This window comes from Budorcas taxicolor, chromosome 7, assembly GCF_023091745.1.
Source record: "Budorcas taxicolor isolate Tak-1 chromosome 7, Takin1.1, whole genome shotgun sequence".
Classification (NCBI taxonomy): Eukaryota; Metazoa; Chordata; class Mammalia; order Artiodactyla; family Bovidae; genus Budorcas; species Budorcas taxicolor.
This window is the reverse complement of record NC_068916.1, coordinates 6,088,998-6,106,569: the sequence shown is the minus strand read 5'-3', so window position 1 is coordinate 6,106,569 and position 17,572 is coordinate 6,088,998. Positions and strand designations below refer to the sequence as shown.

General features: G+C 49.9%; 1 protein-coding gene across 1 annotated transcript in view; it reads right to left on the bottom strand.

Moving 5' to 3' along the window:
* The window catches only part of SUGP2 (SURP and G-patch domain containing 2), a 29,759-nt gene extending 13,135 nt beyond the window's left edge, over window positions 1-16,624 (bottom strand). The window contains exons 1-6 of the mRNA XM_052643211.1: window positions 16,571-16,624; window positions 15,082-15,210; window positions 9,775-11,382; window positions 7,180-7,351; window positions 1,812-2,299; window positions 677-788 (exon numbers count right to left, since the gene is read on the bottom strand). Of these exons, the coding sequence (XP_052499171.1) occupies window positions 677-788; window positions 1,812-2,299; window positions 7,180-7,351; window positions 9,775-11,382; window positions 15,082-15,199 (2,498 nt within the window). The 5' untranslated portion in view covers window positions 15,200-15,210; window positions 16,571-16,624. The remainder of the gene's footprint in view (window positions 1-676; window positions 789-1,811; window positions 2,300-7,179; window positions 7,352-9,774; window positions 11,383-15,081; window positions 15,211-16,570) is intronic.
* Between the last annotated feature and the right edge of the window lie 948 nt (window positions 16,625-17,572).

Genomic DNA, 17,572 nt, shown 5'->3' with positions numbered 1-17,572 from the left:
AGGGTCCAGAAGCCCTAGCTGGCTGTAGAATGCAATCCAGATAGCATGGGAATCCCACCCACTCCAAGCAGAGCTCAGCCACGTTAAGGCTCGGCACTGAGAACACATGGCCCTCAGGCGGCCTCCCCCTTCAGGAGAATTCGCACCCCACAGGCAGAGTGGGTTCTGTGGCCTTTGGGCTATAGAATGTTGAATGTTCACCCCACTGAAGAATGGACAAGGGTGCCAAGGCAACACTATGTGGACGTGCCTGTTGCTCACACTGGGACCAAATGCCACTGCTGTGCCACACGAGCAGCACACCCAGCCCGGCCAGAGCTGCCAGCACCAGCAGGGGCAGCGCCCTCCTCCTCAGGCTCACGGCGAGCACACTCTCCTCTTTGCCTCTGCAAAGGTTCTGGGGAGCCTTCACGTCCTTCTGCCGGGGCGTTCTCTCCCCTTCCCCTGGCCAACATCCACTGAGCCTTTGGATCCAGCTTAAACTTCCCTCTGGGGACGGCTTTTCCTGACGCCCCAGACGAGGGCAGGTCTCCAACAACCCCAGGCAGATGCTTCTCCCGAAAAGCCCCGAGTTCAGTGGAAGAGAAGTCATGATCCATCCTGGCGGCAACCCTCTATGGGCTCTCAGGACACTCATGAGGTGACCATAAATCAAAGGGGAGTGATGGGTACGTACCACAGGTCAGGGTTGTCAATGCTGTTTTCTATGCTGAACTGTTCAATCTCTGGTCCCACCTGAGCAACAAATTTGGCCAGTTTCTCTGCAGTCTCCATTGTCTTCGTATCAACTACAAAATAAAGCAACTGTCATGAACCGGTTCTGAGCTGGCAATTTCCATGTGAACATCATGGGGTTGTGGAGACTGATTACAAAGACGGCCCGTCACTGTGGTCTTACCCTTCGCCACGTGCCTCTGCCGCTCTGTCCAGCAGAGGTGGACTCTCCTTTGAACTGGGGCTGGCCCTGGGACGCGTTCTGACTGAGAATGTGACAGAAACGTGGAGCCTGGGCCTGAGGCGCCTCAAGCACCTCCTCTGTGTCTCCTGGATACCCAATCCAACCATCAGGCTTATTGCTGGGGGGTGACAGGCATGTAGCCCACAAGCTTCATCTCCTCAGCTAACAAACAGTCCCTGACTACTGGCCACTGCCTGCAGCTAGCAGGCCCAGCCTAGCCGACCTGAAACAACACCCGATGCTTTCTTTGAAGCCATAGTTTGGACTGGCTTGTTACATAGCAATAACTAGAAAAATGTTTTTCCCTCTACATTCCCATCTAGTGCTGAGGGGAAGCACTGGCCATAGGGCAGCCCTGTTGTGGAAGGAGAAGGCAATGCTCAGGAGAAACAGAAGAAACTGCAAGTCACCTAACCCTAAGGAAGGAAACGAGACAGCTTAGCAGGAAAGAGGAAACAGAACGAGAACCAGGGCAGCCCTATGAGAAGCGCAAGGGGCAAGAATAGAGAGAATCTGATCACGGAGCTCAACGCCCCAAGCACGTGCATGTGGCACACCCTGCTGGCCAGAAGGGGAACTGCGCAGCGAAGCACAGACTCGGCAGGCGGCAGGCGTGCTGGCCCCACGCTCAGGACAACAGGAGGGGGCAGCAGGACTCCAGGGCCAGACCATGCGGAGGCGAGAGGAGCATGCCTCGGTGTGCGCCATCCTGGCCGGGTCCCTTTCGCTGCCGTCTGCTGCCCAGCCCTGCCCTGCCCAGCTCACGGAAGCTGCCTGCCTCTGCAGAGACCCCTGGAGATGGATCAGAGTTGGGGCTGGGGCCCAGAGAACAGGGGCAGGGGTGAGCACTCACCATCAATAGACGGGCAGGGAGAAGAGGTCTGAGGGGCTTCGGAGACATCCAAGCCTGCTGGTTTGGGGGATGGGCCGGAGGCTTCAGGGCTGGGGTCCCGAGGTGAGGGTCCAGCCAGCTCTGGGGGGCAGTCCTTGGCAGCATCACTTCTGTCTGGCTGGGGTGGCTTGCCCTGCAGGGAGCCCGGAGCCTGCCGGCCATGGTGTTTCAGCCTGGTGCCTGAGGAGAGTAGGGTCTGGGTCCCGGTGGTGGCTCTCCTCACTTTCCAGCCCCGGAGCCCTTGAGTTCGAAGGTGCCCCCGCCGCCGCCCTGGTAGCAGCCTCCTCTTGAGGCTCCGGACCGCCCGGGCATACAGCATAGCCCGGACCGCACACTCTGCTGCCACTGGCTTCTGATCTGCTCCTGACAAGGTCTGGCTCATCCGCTGCATTTCTGCCAGCTTCAGCTTGTAATATTTATACTCCAGACTACTGTCATCAGACAAAAACCTATGTAACAAAACAGGAACAGCAGGACATCTGTGAACATACCAGCACAACCAAACTGCTGCTGTAAATGCACTTCTGCAAACCCTTTCTACTTGGTGGCCTCCTTGCTGATGGAGAGGCTCTGCCCAGCTCTACCAAGGGCCCAGCGCTGGGCCCTGGTCATGTGTCCTGCTCAGAGCGACCACAGGGTGATCAGGAGCTTTGATGGAGCACTGGTTGATTCCTCCTTGATTTCAGCACCATGGAGGAGCTCACAGCTCCTGGTGGCCTCACATGGAAGCCCTCTGCTGCCAGGGAATGGCAGGGATTGCTCCCAGACACTGCCTTCAGGAGGTGAAACCCTTCAAATGGTGGACACTCAGCGACCTTTTAATTACATCATTAAGGACAGTGTGCCATTGATGTGAAATCACGTGCCGGAGGCATAAGGAGAAGAGTCCAGAAAAGAGGAGTCTGAGTTACATGCACTGACATTACATGTACTAACACAGACAGAGACCCGTGATACAGCCCGTGGAGAGCAAGCTCAGAAATCCAGCACTGAAACGTACCCTATGAAGCTGCCTCTGTGTACATGACACCCATGTGTATTTGTGTTTTTCCACACAGGTTGAAAGAATAAAAAGTGAACAAGAATTTGCTCTAAGGAGTGGGTGAGAAAGGGGAATGGGGGGGTCTCTCACAGTATTTACTTTGCAGACCATTTCATTAGCACTTTCTTTCGTCTCTGTTAACCCCTCCTTCCTAGTCTGGGCTTTTTTCACCATTGTTTCCTTGCCTCATGAATTGAATGGTTATCTTCACTCTTTATTTCTGATAAACACATGCAAGGTTGTACCTTTCCCCCAACCTGCTACTTCCTTCTGAAGAGTTTCTAATTTCAATTCTAATTCTCTTTCATATGAAAAGTTATTAGAAGCCAGTTTTATTTAGGCTGTTGCTGGTTTCAAGTTATGGATTGCACAATGTGGCCAACATGATTTTCCTTTCCTGGGATGGTCTGTAATTTTCCCCATGACCTCATTCATACCAAGGTTTTTGTGAACATTCAACTTCAGTTTGTGTTAAAGAGTAACTAGTGTCTGGTGAGTATGGCAGTATTCCACGAGGCTTTTGGACTGTCTGCTACTGAGATCGTGTATTAGATTAGGTTCCCCATTGCCAGACTGGCCACGAGGTGGCAGTGCACAGCAGGATGCTGGCAGCTCTCTGTGCTGTGGTGTGTCCCTGGCGGGCGGCTCTGCATGGCGCTCCTGCCGATGCTCACTACACAGTCAAGGTCTGGCTGGATCTGGGGGAGCAGGCTGTGCTGGCTCCCCTGCTGCCCGAGACACTCTGCCGGGCAGCAGCAGCATCCTGTAAGACTGCACCCTAACCAGCCTAGGCTCCCACATGAGGGAAGACGGGCCAACAGGGATGCTCCAGGTCTCAAGTCAAATGCAGCCCCCTATCCACAGCAGAAAGCGGAGTAAATGCCAGGTGACCTGGACCCCCGCCACGGGAGTCCCTTTTCTGTGGTCGATTCTAATGCCAAGTGCAGGTTCAACACATCAGTCACAAGCCCATTTCCCCCAGCTCTAGTGGAGCACAACATCAAAAGGCACAGCGCACTCCCGAGCTAGCCTGCCAGGCTCAAATCCCAGTGCAGTCACTCACTAGCTGTGAGATTTACTGAATCTTTCTGTGCCTCAGTTTCTCCATCTGTAAGATGGGACGGGTGATAATGATAAGTTATTTCACCATGTTGCTGTGAGGCTTGAATTATATACTTTTCATTATAAAGAAAATGCTTTGGGAAATTCCCTGGTGGGCCAGTGGTTTGGACTTGGTGCTTTCACTGCCAGGACCTGGGTTCGATCCCTGGTTGGGGAACTAATATCTCACAAGACGCACAGCTCAGGCATTTAAAAAAAAAAAAGAGCAGCATCGGTGTGTCATCTCTAGGGATATAACAGTTAACTGTTAAAAGTAGCTTAAAGAACTAAAAATGACTGTCTCTAAGGAGCAAACTCAGGGACTTCTCTGGCAGACCAGTGGTTAAGACTCCACTCTTCTACTGTAGGAGGAGCACGGGTTTGATTCCTGGTTGGGGAATGACCCCACAGGCTGCACTGGCATGGCCAAAAAAAAAAAAAAAAGAGTGGAACTGGCATGAGAATGGATCATGGCAGAAACATTTTGCTCTTTGTTATAACATTGATTTTTTTGGTAAATCACATACAAATACCATTTTGACTTAAGAATTTAAACATATACACCAAAACCCTAAGCTTACTTTTTTTTTTAACACTGTTTCCTAGCACACTCTTCCTTCTTATAGGCTCTGGGCAATTCTGAAGAAGTTCACAGGCAATCAAATCTCTGAGTCAGCTCCCTAATCTGTTCTTCATTCAGGTTGCTTCTATCAGCCAACCACTGAGATTATTTCAACAATCATTCTTCAATTCCAAGATCCTTAATTGGCTATTTTCCATAATAAGCAGTTCCTCTTTCATGGATATAATATGCTATTATCCATCTAAGACTATTAATCACATATGTATTTTTAGACAATCTTCTTTTTCTTATAGTAACTGTCTTAGGTGTCAGATCTGTTGAGTTGGGTGATCCTCTTTCATGATGCTGATTTTCCTCAAACACATGCTTACCTTTTGATTTGCAGGCCTGCCCACCACCACCACACATACCAAGCCTGGCTCGGCTTCTGTCCCCCACCCTGGCTGTCAGTGACCGGGAGCCTGCGGGGAGTGTGCAGCGGTCACGGGGCCAGGGACACATGTTCCCAGTCCTCTCAGGACCCCTTCCCTGCAGCCCAATGACCTCGACAACCCCCTGGACACTGCCCCTGGGTCTCTCAGGTCTACATGACATCCTACCCAGAGGAATTGGTCCCTGCTTTCATCTGTCAGTCTGAGGCTATGTCGCCTCCTTCCTTCCGCCTAAGCACTGCTGAGACCACAGCGCCTGAGTGTGAATCTCAGCTCTGTCTGTTACTAGCTGTGTAGCCTCCAGGCAAGAGGCCTCTTTAAGCCTCAAGTTTTCTGTCTGTCTGTAAAGATGACAACATATCTACTTCAAGAGGTTGTTTATGAGGGTTCGGCCAGCTAGTGCTTAAATCAGTAAAGTGCTTATGGTACCAAGTGCACAAAAAGCAAAAGATTTGCTAAATAAAAAGTATTCAATAAATGATACTGGGGCAATTAGGCTATTTTTTTTTTTTAACTTTTAAGTTATATGCCTATCTTATTCAACATATGAACATGACCTTGGTGAATTCAAGAATTCTGTCAAAATAAAACCATAACAATTTCTAACTCTCCTCCCGGAAATCATACTGGTTACCACCAAAGCTCTGGCCCCGTTACACAGAAATTTTTACCTTTCAAGCATCTTTAGTACAACAGCAAGAACAGAAAATTCGGGGATTTCCCTGCTGGTCCAAATCCACCTACGAATGCAGCAGGCATGGGTTTGATCCCTGGTTGGGAAAGATTCCACATGCCATGCGGCAATTAGGCCTATGGGCCACACCTCCTCAGCCCACATACTGCAACTGCTGAAGCCCATGCGCCGAGAAACCATGCTCTGCAACGGAGTCACAGCAATGGAAAACCCGTGCCCTGCAACAAAGGGCCGTCCCCGCGCGCCACAGCTAGGAAAGGCCTGTGCGTGCCACAGCTAGGAAAGGCCTGCGCGCACCACAGCTAGGAAAGGCCTGCGCGCACAACTAGAAAAGGCCTGCGTGCACCACAGCTAGAAAAGGCCTGCGCGCACCACAGCTAGGAAAGGCCTGCGCGCACCACAGCTAGGAAAGGCCTGCGTGCACCACAGCTAGGAAAGGCCTGCGCGCAGCACCACTAGAAAAGGCCTGCGCGCACAACTAGAAAAGGCCTGCGCGCACCACAGCTAGAAAAGGCCTGCGCGCACCACAGCTAGACAAGGCCTGCATGCAGCAATAGACACCCAGCGTAGCCAAAAATAAATAAATTAAAAGAAAAAAAAAGAATCTACTGTGCAACACAGGGGACAGAGGTTCAGCAGCTGGTTGGAGAACGAAGATGCCACATGCCGCAGAGAACTAAGCCCACACACAGCTACGGAGCCTACATGCCACAGCTGGAGTCCACGTGCCTCAGAGAGAGCCAGCCCCCACGGGGGCAGCCAAGACTCGACTCAGTCAAGCCAATACATGATGGCCAACGTTTAAGAAATAAGGGAAGGGTACGTCATTATAAAACAAAGCATTCTAAAAATCCAACAGAGAGGGATGGCTGAATAAACTGATCATCTACTCTTCAGGACGGTAAACACAGCCATCTGAAATGTCTTCAAAAGGCAGGAAACATGAGCACTTTCAAGGAGTAGGTATATCACAGCATAATTACAACTGTGTGAGAAACCAGAGAGCCTCCCATGAGCAGAAAGACTGCTAACAAATACCCCCAGATGCCAGCGCGTGCCAGTAAGAGCACAGGTGGCTTCGCCCAACTTTCTATTCTTCTCCTTTTCTAATAAGCAAATGCTGTATTAATATTCATGGTAGAAACTTTAATTTTAAAAAATCGTTCTAGTCAAGCAAAGAGGCAATAAGACAAAACGAAGACAGTTGAACAGAAAGTAGCAATAAATCACAAACAACTGCTGTGACGTGTTCCTCATCTTACACTCACTCTTTGCACGCGTCTCTCACCTCATCCTCAAATCAGCAGACAAGGAGTCTGAACCCATATGAACCTGACCCACCCTCATATGCTTCCTACTGACTGACACCACAGCTCAAAATAAACACTTCACTTTCTTCTCTGGACACTATCAGAGCAACAGAAACAGTGCCCTGTACTTTACGGGAGGGATTCAGAAGAGCACATTTAGAGACCTACCAGTAAGCAGGGTCCTCCTTGAGAAGAGCTCTCTCTCTGGGAGACAGGTTGCCTCCAATGACGCGTGCGACCAGCTGGTCAATGATGTCCGCCACCTTGTGATCTGCTCGCTGGGGCACCTCTGGAACACACAGAAGGTCTTCTCTGAGAAACATACTGGACCGCATGGGGCCTGGGAAGATCAGGGTAGAGCCTAAGGATGGAGCCTAAGCAGGCGCCAGCAACTGAAATCCTCCTTCACAAGAGACCAGCACTGAAGAGGGAAAGGGCCTGTTATTCTAGAAACCAATGTGCAAAATATCCTCTCAAAAGCTACAGGAGCATAATCACTAGGAGAGAAATGGTCGCAAACTTAGTGACTGTACAGAGCAATATTCTATAGAAGGAAACAGTATGTAGCAACTCGTTATCACTTTTTGCATACAGCTTAACTTGTTCACAATACTAAGGGGAAAACAGACATAAAATGCAGCTAGGTTTAAAATAATGTAAAAAGTATATCTAAACTGTAATTTGCAATATGAACAAAGGAAGAAGAGATACAAATAAACAGACACACAGAAAAAGAGATTAGACAGAAATATACCAGAAAATCAGCAGAGGTTATCTATGGGTGGTAGATTTAGCAGGGATTTCACTTTTTTGTGTGCTTTATCTATAAAAAATAAACACATGTGATGCATAATCAGAAAACATACATAAGCTCACAAAGAAAAATTGTCCAATTAAAAAATATTAAAAAACATCAATAGTTCCAAGATAGGTGTTCACAGAAAGCATCTGTTGAATGTTTGAAAAAAAATTTTTTTAAGTATGAATTTCCTTTGATATTTGCTAGTTTTAATAGCACAGATGGTCTATCTGCTCATTCAATCAATAAAAATCAGCCCTGAACTGGAGAGGTTTTCCAGTTTGTTGTGGAATGGTATCGACATTCTCAGCATCAGTGAGTTCTTAACACAGGATGCGTCAATCCTTCAATTGTCATCTCATTTCCCCTCCGAAATTACTTTCTTTTTTTGTTGTGGGCTCTCAGTTTATAGAACTGCTAGTTTCACAGGATTTTACAAAAACAGTAAGAGCTTCAAAGTCAGAGGTTTTCAAAGACAATGAAATTTGTGCATCACTGCAACCAACTCTAGAGAAGATGACCACAGTTAAGGGCCAGAAAGTGGATCTTACCTTTGGCCCAGCAATCTTTCTGTGGATATCTCCTTTAAAGAAGAATTCAAATTTTTTTTTTTAATGAAAATAATAGTAAGAATCTAGAAATTCAACCGAAGATATCATCCCAGCATTTCTAGCAGAAATGGATGTAGTGGCAGCCTGTGTCCCGTAAGACGTGGACACTGGCGCCATCTACCTGATGACCAGGCAAGGGCCAGTGCTTGGCAGATGCCAACTTCACAGGGACCTCGCTCTGCTCAGGCTCGGAAGCCTTTAATAAAAGGCACTATGACTCCAACATCACGGGAGAAGCAGCAAATGCTGCGAAACACAGCAAAGAGCCTTTCATAATCCTGTAGAGGACCAGACTGCAGTGTTTTCAGTACAGCAAGATGGCAGCTACAGGCACACCTGCACAGCAGCACAAGCAGGGGGTGGTTGTGGGCAACTTTAGGTTGTGCGGGACTTTTTCGTTCCTCTCAGTATCACTGTTACACACTTTCCACCCCACTATTTTGGGGGATGTGGGGAAGAGAGGTCCCACTTCAGCCCTGAGCTCACTTCTGAAAGGCTCCCTCTCTGGCAATAGGTGCGGCCGCCCATCCATGGAGGGACCTACCTAGTGCCTGGAGCAGTCAGGGCTCCACAAGGGTGCCAACTTGACTGGGGCAATGGAAGCCGAAAACTGTATCAGAGGAAAAAGGGACTTCCTCAGTGGCCACTATGTGTGCTCATGACTTCTGGGCCTTCTGGGCTGTGAAAACATCCATCCTGGGAGTGCAGGGGGAGGGAAAGGGACACCACACAGCCAGTCACTTCTATTTCTATTACCTTCTTCCCTGTCTTTCCCCTCCCCAGTAAGCCAACTCCTTAACTGCAGGTTACCATGTATACTGAAGTGATCTCTCAACTTCTAGCCAGTCTAGAAAAGTGAGCAGGTGGAAAGGTACCTCCACCACCTAGCCCTCAGAACAGTTCAGAAATAACCTTCCTGACTCCCCATGCTGGGCTGGGGCCTCTCCTATATCCCCTTACTCCCAGCATAGGAGGGGCTGGGTTTGTGATTTCTTCCCCTCAGAAGCCTGGGGGATCCTTGGAGACTGTGGCCTGTATTTACTTTCAAGTAAAAACTCGGGGCGGGGCAGAAAAGGGGTACTTTTGGAACAAGGCTTCTTAACCTTGGCTGTAAGATGATACAAACAACCCAGAGAGTAAAGCAATACTATGTACAAACATACATCCACACGCTTATAGAATGAGTGGCAGGCATGTATGAATGAGTGGCAGGCACTGTGAGTTTTCTCCTAAAATTCTGATTTGTTTCCAACTGGCTAAAGAACTTCTATGTACAAATATCAAAAAGAATGAGAGAAATGACAAAAAAGCAAACAAATCACAACAAATAGAAACTGCTGCTGCTTTCCTTACCATCACTCAGACCACTCAGAGCCTTGGCCTGAATTTCAGGTTTTGTAGGAGGAACAGCTTTCTCCTCATCTCGGGTTGGCTCGGATTCAGCTTTCTTGACCTGGAGTGGACACCCACTGCTGACCAGCCAGGCCTTCAGGTGATCGATGTACTCTCTCCCAAACAGAGTAGAGTCCTCGAAGTTTGGAAATGCGGCAGGAGATGGAGCTATATCTTGGAGGCCGACGGCTTCCAGGATTTTCTCTTGCCGGAAGGAAGAGGCCAAGGAGAATGTCTGTCCCAGAAGAGCTAAAGACTTCCGGCAGAGAGAATTGGTGGTCTCCAGGGCAATAGCCAAGTCCAGGGGGTTAGTGAGGGTCTTCATCTTCACACTCAGCTCGTAGGCATTGCAGGCCATGAGCAGGGGTGTGACACTCTTCAGCAGCCGGTCTTGTAGTCTCATTATGTATTTATCAAAGGGCTTTATGATTTCAAAAAAGCAATTTTTGGTCTTCACAGCACCTTTGTCTAAAAGCATGTTTAAAAACTCGTTATCAACTCTGGGTGTTTTCAAAGCAGAGTGCTTTAAAAATTTGATAGTAAAAAAGCAAAAATCTCTGTGCTCTGGTTTTAATGAGCATTTGAATGAGGCGAGCATTTTAGCACAGGTTTCTGTTTCAAGTTCAAAGAGAGTCTGGAAAAGCTGGGAAAATTTAACATCATCTTTTATGGTGTGGAATCCTGCCCACTTGATTATTTCTATCCCAAATCTCGAGAAGACATCCGACTTATCTATGATGTCGAAGCTCATCTTTCTCCTGGGGAGCCGGACATCCTTCAGATCAAGCCCCAGAGGGACTTTCCGGGTAGGGAACTGGACCTCTTCTGTCCCTGGGTTCGTCGCCAGGGTCACATCAGGACTTGAAGTGGTTTTCTGGATTTGGTTAGTGCCCTGAGTTTTGGGAGTGATACGACTCATAGTGGGTACCTTTTTCGTGCTCACGTTTCTCAGCATGACAAGTTTCCCAACCCCCGCTTTAGAAGTGAGCAGGCCTTGAGTCTCCCCCTTTCCCAAGAGAGCACCCTCCTGGTCGGCAAGGCTCAGGCCTCGGCCTCTGCCCTGGGCTTGGCTGCTGCCCCTGAGCACAGAGTCTGCCTCCCCTGGACGGTCCACGTCATAATCACGACTCTCTTTCTCCAAGCACTCTTTCTCAATCAGCCTGGAGGAGCCAAAGCTCCCCAGTAACGAAGAAGGGCCAAAACTACACTCCTGTGACCAAGAGGGTTCTTGAGAAACTGAGTGGGCAAAGTCTTGTTCCCAAGAGCCATGGAGTGCAAACTTCCAGTCCTGAGAACGGAAATGTCCCAGTTTCCGGTGGCCAAAGACCTGGTCTCGGGAGTTAGGGTGGGAAAATTCCAGATCCCGGCTACATTCTTTGCGAAAGTAGCTGTCTTCACTTACAGAAGGGTTGCTTGACCTGAAGGAAGGTCCTGGAAATATATCACCTCTCAGGCCTTCTCTCCCAGTGTCTCGAGGATGAGTTACAGATGCACCCAGAGTGTACCTGCTGTCACTGTGAATGTCATCAAACATATCTGCTCTGGCTCTTGGGACTGTCCTTAGAAGATCTGAAATAAGCAATCCAAAAAGAAACACAAAGGTATGTGTCAGACCAGAGGCTGCAAGTGGGTGATCTGCAGACCACCAGCAGGGTGCTTTCCCAGTCAGAGTGCATTTTAGAAACTCACATGGAAAATATGTGTGGTTTCACTTAAAAACTTAGGTTTCTACTTATGCAAACAGAAAAGCTATGAGAACTGGGCCTGCATCTGGCCTTGGTTAGTCCATGGAGGCTAGGCAGCAGTGCTGCTCACTCATCCAGATCCTTTGCCCTACCTCTGTTTTACAAGGCTTCCCTGGTGGCTCAGCTGGCAAAGAATCGACCTGCACTGCAGGAGATCTGGGTCTGATCCCTGGGTTGGGAAGATCCCCTGGAACGGCTACCCACTTCAGTATTCTGGCCTGGAAAGTTCCACGGAGTAGCACAGTTGGACATAACTAGCAACGTTCACTTCACTTTCTGTTTTACAAGCCTTCTTTTAGACTGAGGGATGGGCATTCGGTTCCCACATAACCTGGTCCTTACTGTGACCGGAACGCCTGTGAAGTTCTCCTTCTATCACACAGCAGACAGGTTTTCTAGAGGCTGCCTGCCTCCCCTGCTTCCTATGGGGAACTCTCGGCCCACAGTGCCACCGAGGCAGGAGCTACATCTGACGCCGCACCCACCACTGCTGGCTGGACCTTAGCTGAGCGCTTGATCCAAAGGAGGCTGACGGGCTCCCTCAGAAAAGGTCATTAAGCCAACCAACACCTGAAAAAAGAGACTGAGCAAACAAGAGGGGAGGCAGAAGGCAAACAGGCCATGACAACAGAAACCACAGTGGAAGCTGAACAGGGTGTGCTCTCGTCCTCCACTCTGCAGAAATGAGAAAAACAGCGAACTACGTCTGCATGTGTTCATTCACGCACGAAGAAACTGTAAGGGGAATTCCCTGTGGTCCAGTGGTTAGGCCTCCACGCTTTCACTGCCAAGAACCTGGGTTCAGCCCCCGGTCAGGAAACTGAAATCCCATATGCAGCATGGCGTAGCCAAAAAGAAGAAAGAAACTGTAAGAAGTCAAAAACAGAAGAGAACTAGGGCGCACAGGAACAGAGAGACATCTCTCAGGGAGACATCTGTACAGAGCACCCTTCTTACTTTCTGAACCAGAATCGATCAGCTAGTCCAAAAGTCAATCGTAAAAGAGAAAGATGCCAGGAAGTAGTGACGAGTCAACAGGCCACAGGAAACAAGGGCTCTGTATAAATCCAAGTTTATCTGTCCAACCAGTGCTTACTAAGCACCTACTGTATGTGGGCACTGTTCTGGCCCTGAAGTTACAGCAGGGAAGATACAGCAAAGTCCCTACTTTCCTGGATGTTTCAGTTGAGGAAGCCAGTAATAAACACAAAATTCTTCAGCTGTAAGGAAATGCCAAACCGGCGGGAATGTGAACAGGGAAAGCCATTTTTAAACAGGCTGGTGAGGTGGGCAGCTCTAACAACAATGTGTCTGAGCAGCAGAGGCCTGGCGTGAGGGGTCAGAACGTGCAGTTATAGGGAAAGCCTACCAGGTAGAGGGAGTGTGAGGACTAAGCCCTGAGATGAGTACAGGACAAATGTGGTGAGAATGCAAGAGGGAAGGAGGGACAAAGCGGTAAGAAGGCAGCACCTAGATTCTGCTGCACACTGAAGTCCTGGGGCATCCTGACTTAATTAACTAGGATGAGGTGTGACCTGGGCATTAGGACGTTTAAAAAGCCCCCAAAGGATTCTAATGTGCAGCACAATTAGTGAACTACTATGACAGGAGATGCAAACAGAAGTGGGTGCAAACCACATCAAGCCAGGCCCTTGACAGGACTCCAGAGTTTACTATGAATGAGACAGAAAGCCATGGGGGGGTTGGAGCAAAAGGATGACCTCACTGGCTGCTGTGTGGGGAACAGATTGCAAGGGACAAGAGTGGAAGTTCCAGCAGAGAGTCCACCAAGATGATCCAGACACCAATGGTTTCCGACGGCCTGGTTATGGTGGGAGCATTAGAGGAAGAGCAGTGGCTGGATTCTGCCCCACAGGACCTGGTTTACAAGGCCTCAGAAAAATGCAGCAGACAGAGAAAGGCTGACTGATGGACCATGCAGCTCTATGACACAGAGATGGTTCCAGAACCATCTAGTGTCCTACTGGGTTCAGAGTCTCCCCCTCCCCAACCTTTCTTGAGGTAACTTAAGGTATGTGTTAGTGTTTGAGTCTCTAGATAAGATAAACCAACTGAAATCTCCAAATATATATATATATATACATACATAGATATACACATACACGTTTTTACGTATACATATATACGTATGTACATATGCACACACATACATGTACATATACATAAAAACACATGAAATATTCCGGATTCATATATGGCTAAAAGAATTAAAGGATGCACAAACCACCACAGATACGGTTACTTCTGAGGAATAAGGAAGCAGCAAAGAGGCTTTTTGTATTCTATTCCTGTGTTTTGGCCCCGCAGTGTGGCATGTGGGATCTCAGTTCCCCAACCAGGGATCAAACCCTGCCTTAGGAGTGTGGAGTCTTACCACTGGATGGCCAGGGAAGTCGTGACATTCTGTGCTTAACTACTTAATCCTTCCAATCTTTTGTAACAGGAAAGGTTTTGTCTGCTGCTTATACAATTTTTGAAAACTCAGACTTTGGAGACAGTTTCTAAGCCTCAGTTTCTCTGGGTCCAAAGCACACAATAAGTTATCCCCACCCCAAGCACTTAGACTCATCCAGCCAACACCGAGGAAGCCTTCTCTACACCAAGGCTGGCTCAAGGGCTGGTGCAGCAGCAAACAGTACAGGCCCAAAGGAGGCCTGGAGGAGGCCAGCCCATGGCAGGGGGTCAAGTACACAGTGTAAGATCAATCTCCTACTAGGGCCTACTAGGGCCTCCTGCAGGAAGACATCTGTGGACCAGGTCTTACTGACTGAGGGAGTTAATCGCACAGAGCTGAGAGGAGGGATGCACAACACAAACAGGCACACAGTATCAGTGATCCCAAGGCAGAGGATGAGAGCTAGGAGCCTCATGCACTGTGGGGTGGGACCTCCAAGTTGTCCTGCCATTTACACTAGGACCATTTTTTATTCTGCTGACATGATGCTTCAAAACTTCAAAACATGATGCAAAAGGAATGTTTTCAGGCAGGGCCTACATTCAGCAGCTCCACAAGGCTCCGAGGCCCTCCTGTCTTGCATACCAGTTACTTGGCTGCTCCTGCACTTATCTGAGGATGTAAAACCAAAATAGGGAGCCCCAAAAGCCTAAGCTTGGCCTTGGTCCTGCAAAGTTAGCATTAACAGATCTGTGGGGAGAGAAGATCTGAGGGAATGAAGCCAGAAACTGAAAGACATTTCAGGAGGAGATTACTGCAATGATCCAGGTAAGACCTGATACGAGCTCAAACCTGGGTAGTGATACTGGGCACAGAGTCAGGCAATTTATTCAAGAACCCTTCTTTAGGTGGGGCAGGATGCCTGGGGAGAAGCTCTGGATAATGACAGTACATCCTTCTACATAATGATTTAATAGGTGGACCAAGAGAAAATTTTATCTCCACTTAAGAAGGTAGAATCTAAGGAGTTGCAGGTTGGGCCCCAATTCTAAATACACGCTCCATCCACCTGCCTCACTCCCCCCAAAACCACACACTTTAATTTACCTTGAGCTTTAAACTGAAGAGTTTCACCTACAGCCTCACCACTGGGGTCCATATATCGGTTAGCTTTTTCCTGCAATACAGCATCAAAAGTCTCCTGTGCAATTCTCCTTGCTGCCATGTTTCTCTGACCTGTAATGAGAAAAGGGGGGAAAAAGACACTAAGAATGACAACTAATGCTCACAAAGCCTGATCTATTCCACTTAATCCTCAGAGTAACCAAGCAGTAATCCATAATCTGGTATGGCACTTCAGAAGAAGGCTGGTTTATTTTAAGGGGAGCTCTGCCCACATAACCTCACAGGTGTGCACTGGGTAAAGAAGTAAGACAATGCTGTTGATCCTGGACAATCTATTTTGCTTCTCTGAGGCCATTTTCTCAGAATTCCTTAAAAGAAGTGCTATAAAAGTGACTCTGTCTCCTGGGGCTGCTAAAAGACTGTATGAAGCAACACAGGTAACAGGAGCATAAACCTTTACAAATAATGTTTAGGAAAGACACGATTTTCCCCATTTCTATTTTCCTATTTCACAGACATGGCGAAGAGGCTCTGAGAGCTAACTTCCCCTGACAGAAGCGTCCCAGCAAGTGAGGGGGGAATCCCTGACTAGTGCCAATGATGTACTGACAGAGCTGACTCTGTGCCAGCTCCTGTTGAAGGGGAGGGACTCCCACAACACTTCTTGCAACAACCCAATAAACAAGTGGGGCCTATTATGAATGAAAGGACACAAAAGTGCAACAGGGAGGTTCAGGCTACGTGACCCATCCAAGGTCAACCAGCCTGGGCTGGAAGCTGGCAAACAGGGCACTGGTTGTGGGGACAAAGCCCTGAAGACTGATTAGAGAAAGGCTGAGAAGCAATATTGAGAAATCCAGAGGTGGTGTCCTTACCCAGCAAGATATTCCTTCCATCTAGAAACCTCCAACCTCAAAACCCAAGCCTGCCCCTGCCCGACAGTCATTTCTTATAACCATTACCCCCTTTCCCTATCCTTCAGGCCTTTTCCCTGGCCCCCTTGTTCTCTGCTATACAAGGGCAGGGTGTCCCAGCCAGGTGGCCAGGATCAATTCAAGTGATCTAACCTCTCCGTGCCTCCGCTTCCCCATCTAAACCGGCAGCTCTTGGTAGGGGTTGCTGTGGGGACCGAACCAGTTAAAAAAATAGTCTAGAGGCGGAGTCGGCGCCCCGCCGCCGTTATCACCCCACCAGAGGGGCCGCTCCCGGCTCAGGCTGAATGAATGAACGAACGAATGAACCCATTCAGGCGCGGCCCGCCTCCTCCCGGCCTTTAAGGTCGAAGAAGAGGGGGCGTCGGGCCTCGAAGGCCGCAGATCGCCCCCCGGGCCGACCCGGCCGCGATGCGTCCGCCGCGCAGTCCAAGGGCCGAGCCCGCCGCGCCATCGTGGGGACCCGGGGTTCCCGGGATCGAGCCCAAACCCCCCACCCCCGGGCCCACCCGCCGACAACGCCTGGGCCCGGGCCTCACCCCCAGCCCACCGCGCGCGGAGCCGCCCCCGCCACCGCCTCAGGCTCCTCAGCCGCCGCCGCCACCGCGCGAGGCGGGGACATGCAAATAAGCCAACGGTCTCCGCAGCGCCGCGCCGCGCAGGCGCAGGCCGCGGCCGAGCCCCGGGGCGCAGGCGCAGGCGGCCGCCGCCACCGCCTCTCGCGCAGGCGCACTGCCCAAGCTTCAGGGCGGACACTCTCGGGGCCAACAGTTTCTCTCCCTGGGCCGGCGGCGACGGGAAGCGACCCGAAAAAGGCGACAGAGACGCCGTCGCCGCAAGCTGTTGGCTCTCTCAGCTTGACCTGTACTCGCGGTCACTCTTGGTCACCCCGGGAGCGGGTCACAGGCTGACGGAGGCCGAGGCGCGGCCTCGCCAGAGCGCCTGCGCACGTACGGCGGCCGAAAGGGACCAGGGGCGGTGCAGCCCGAGACCGCCGCGAACCGCACCCTGTCCCCACGTGGCCCCGAAGACCGGGAGAGAGGCGGCGGCCGCCGAGCCCCCTCGCGCGAGGAGCCGGGAGCGGACGCCGCGGGCTCGGATTAGTGACGGGGGCGCGCCCCTCGAGGACTTGGCCTTGGGTAAATGATAGACTTACGGAAGCCGTCCGTGGACAAAATTGCCCACACGCCTGTCTGTCGTTTTCTTTTCATTTATTCGTTTTTCACTATGTACTGAGTGCCTGCTGCGTGCCTGGCCGCATCCTAGGTAGTGGGGGGTACTTAATAAACCGAGCCCCAGCTCTCATGCAGATTAAATTTCATTGGGGAGGAGGCTAGGGCAGTAAAAGCAAATAAATAGAAGAAACATTTCACTCCATGTTGAGATATGTTAAAATAATAAGACAGAGTAGGAGAGCGGGGGCTGCTTTATGAAGGATGTCCCTCGGGTAGCTGGGAAGAATGAGAAAGAAGCAGGAAGGCACAGGTGAGAAGGTCTAGGTAAGGCAAGTGTTGGTAAGGAGACTGGATTTTGTTCAGAGA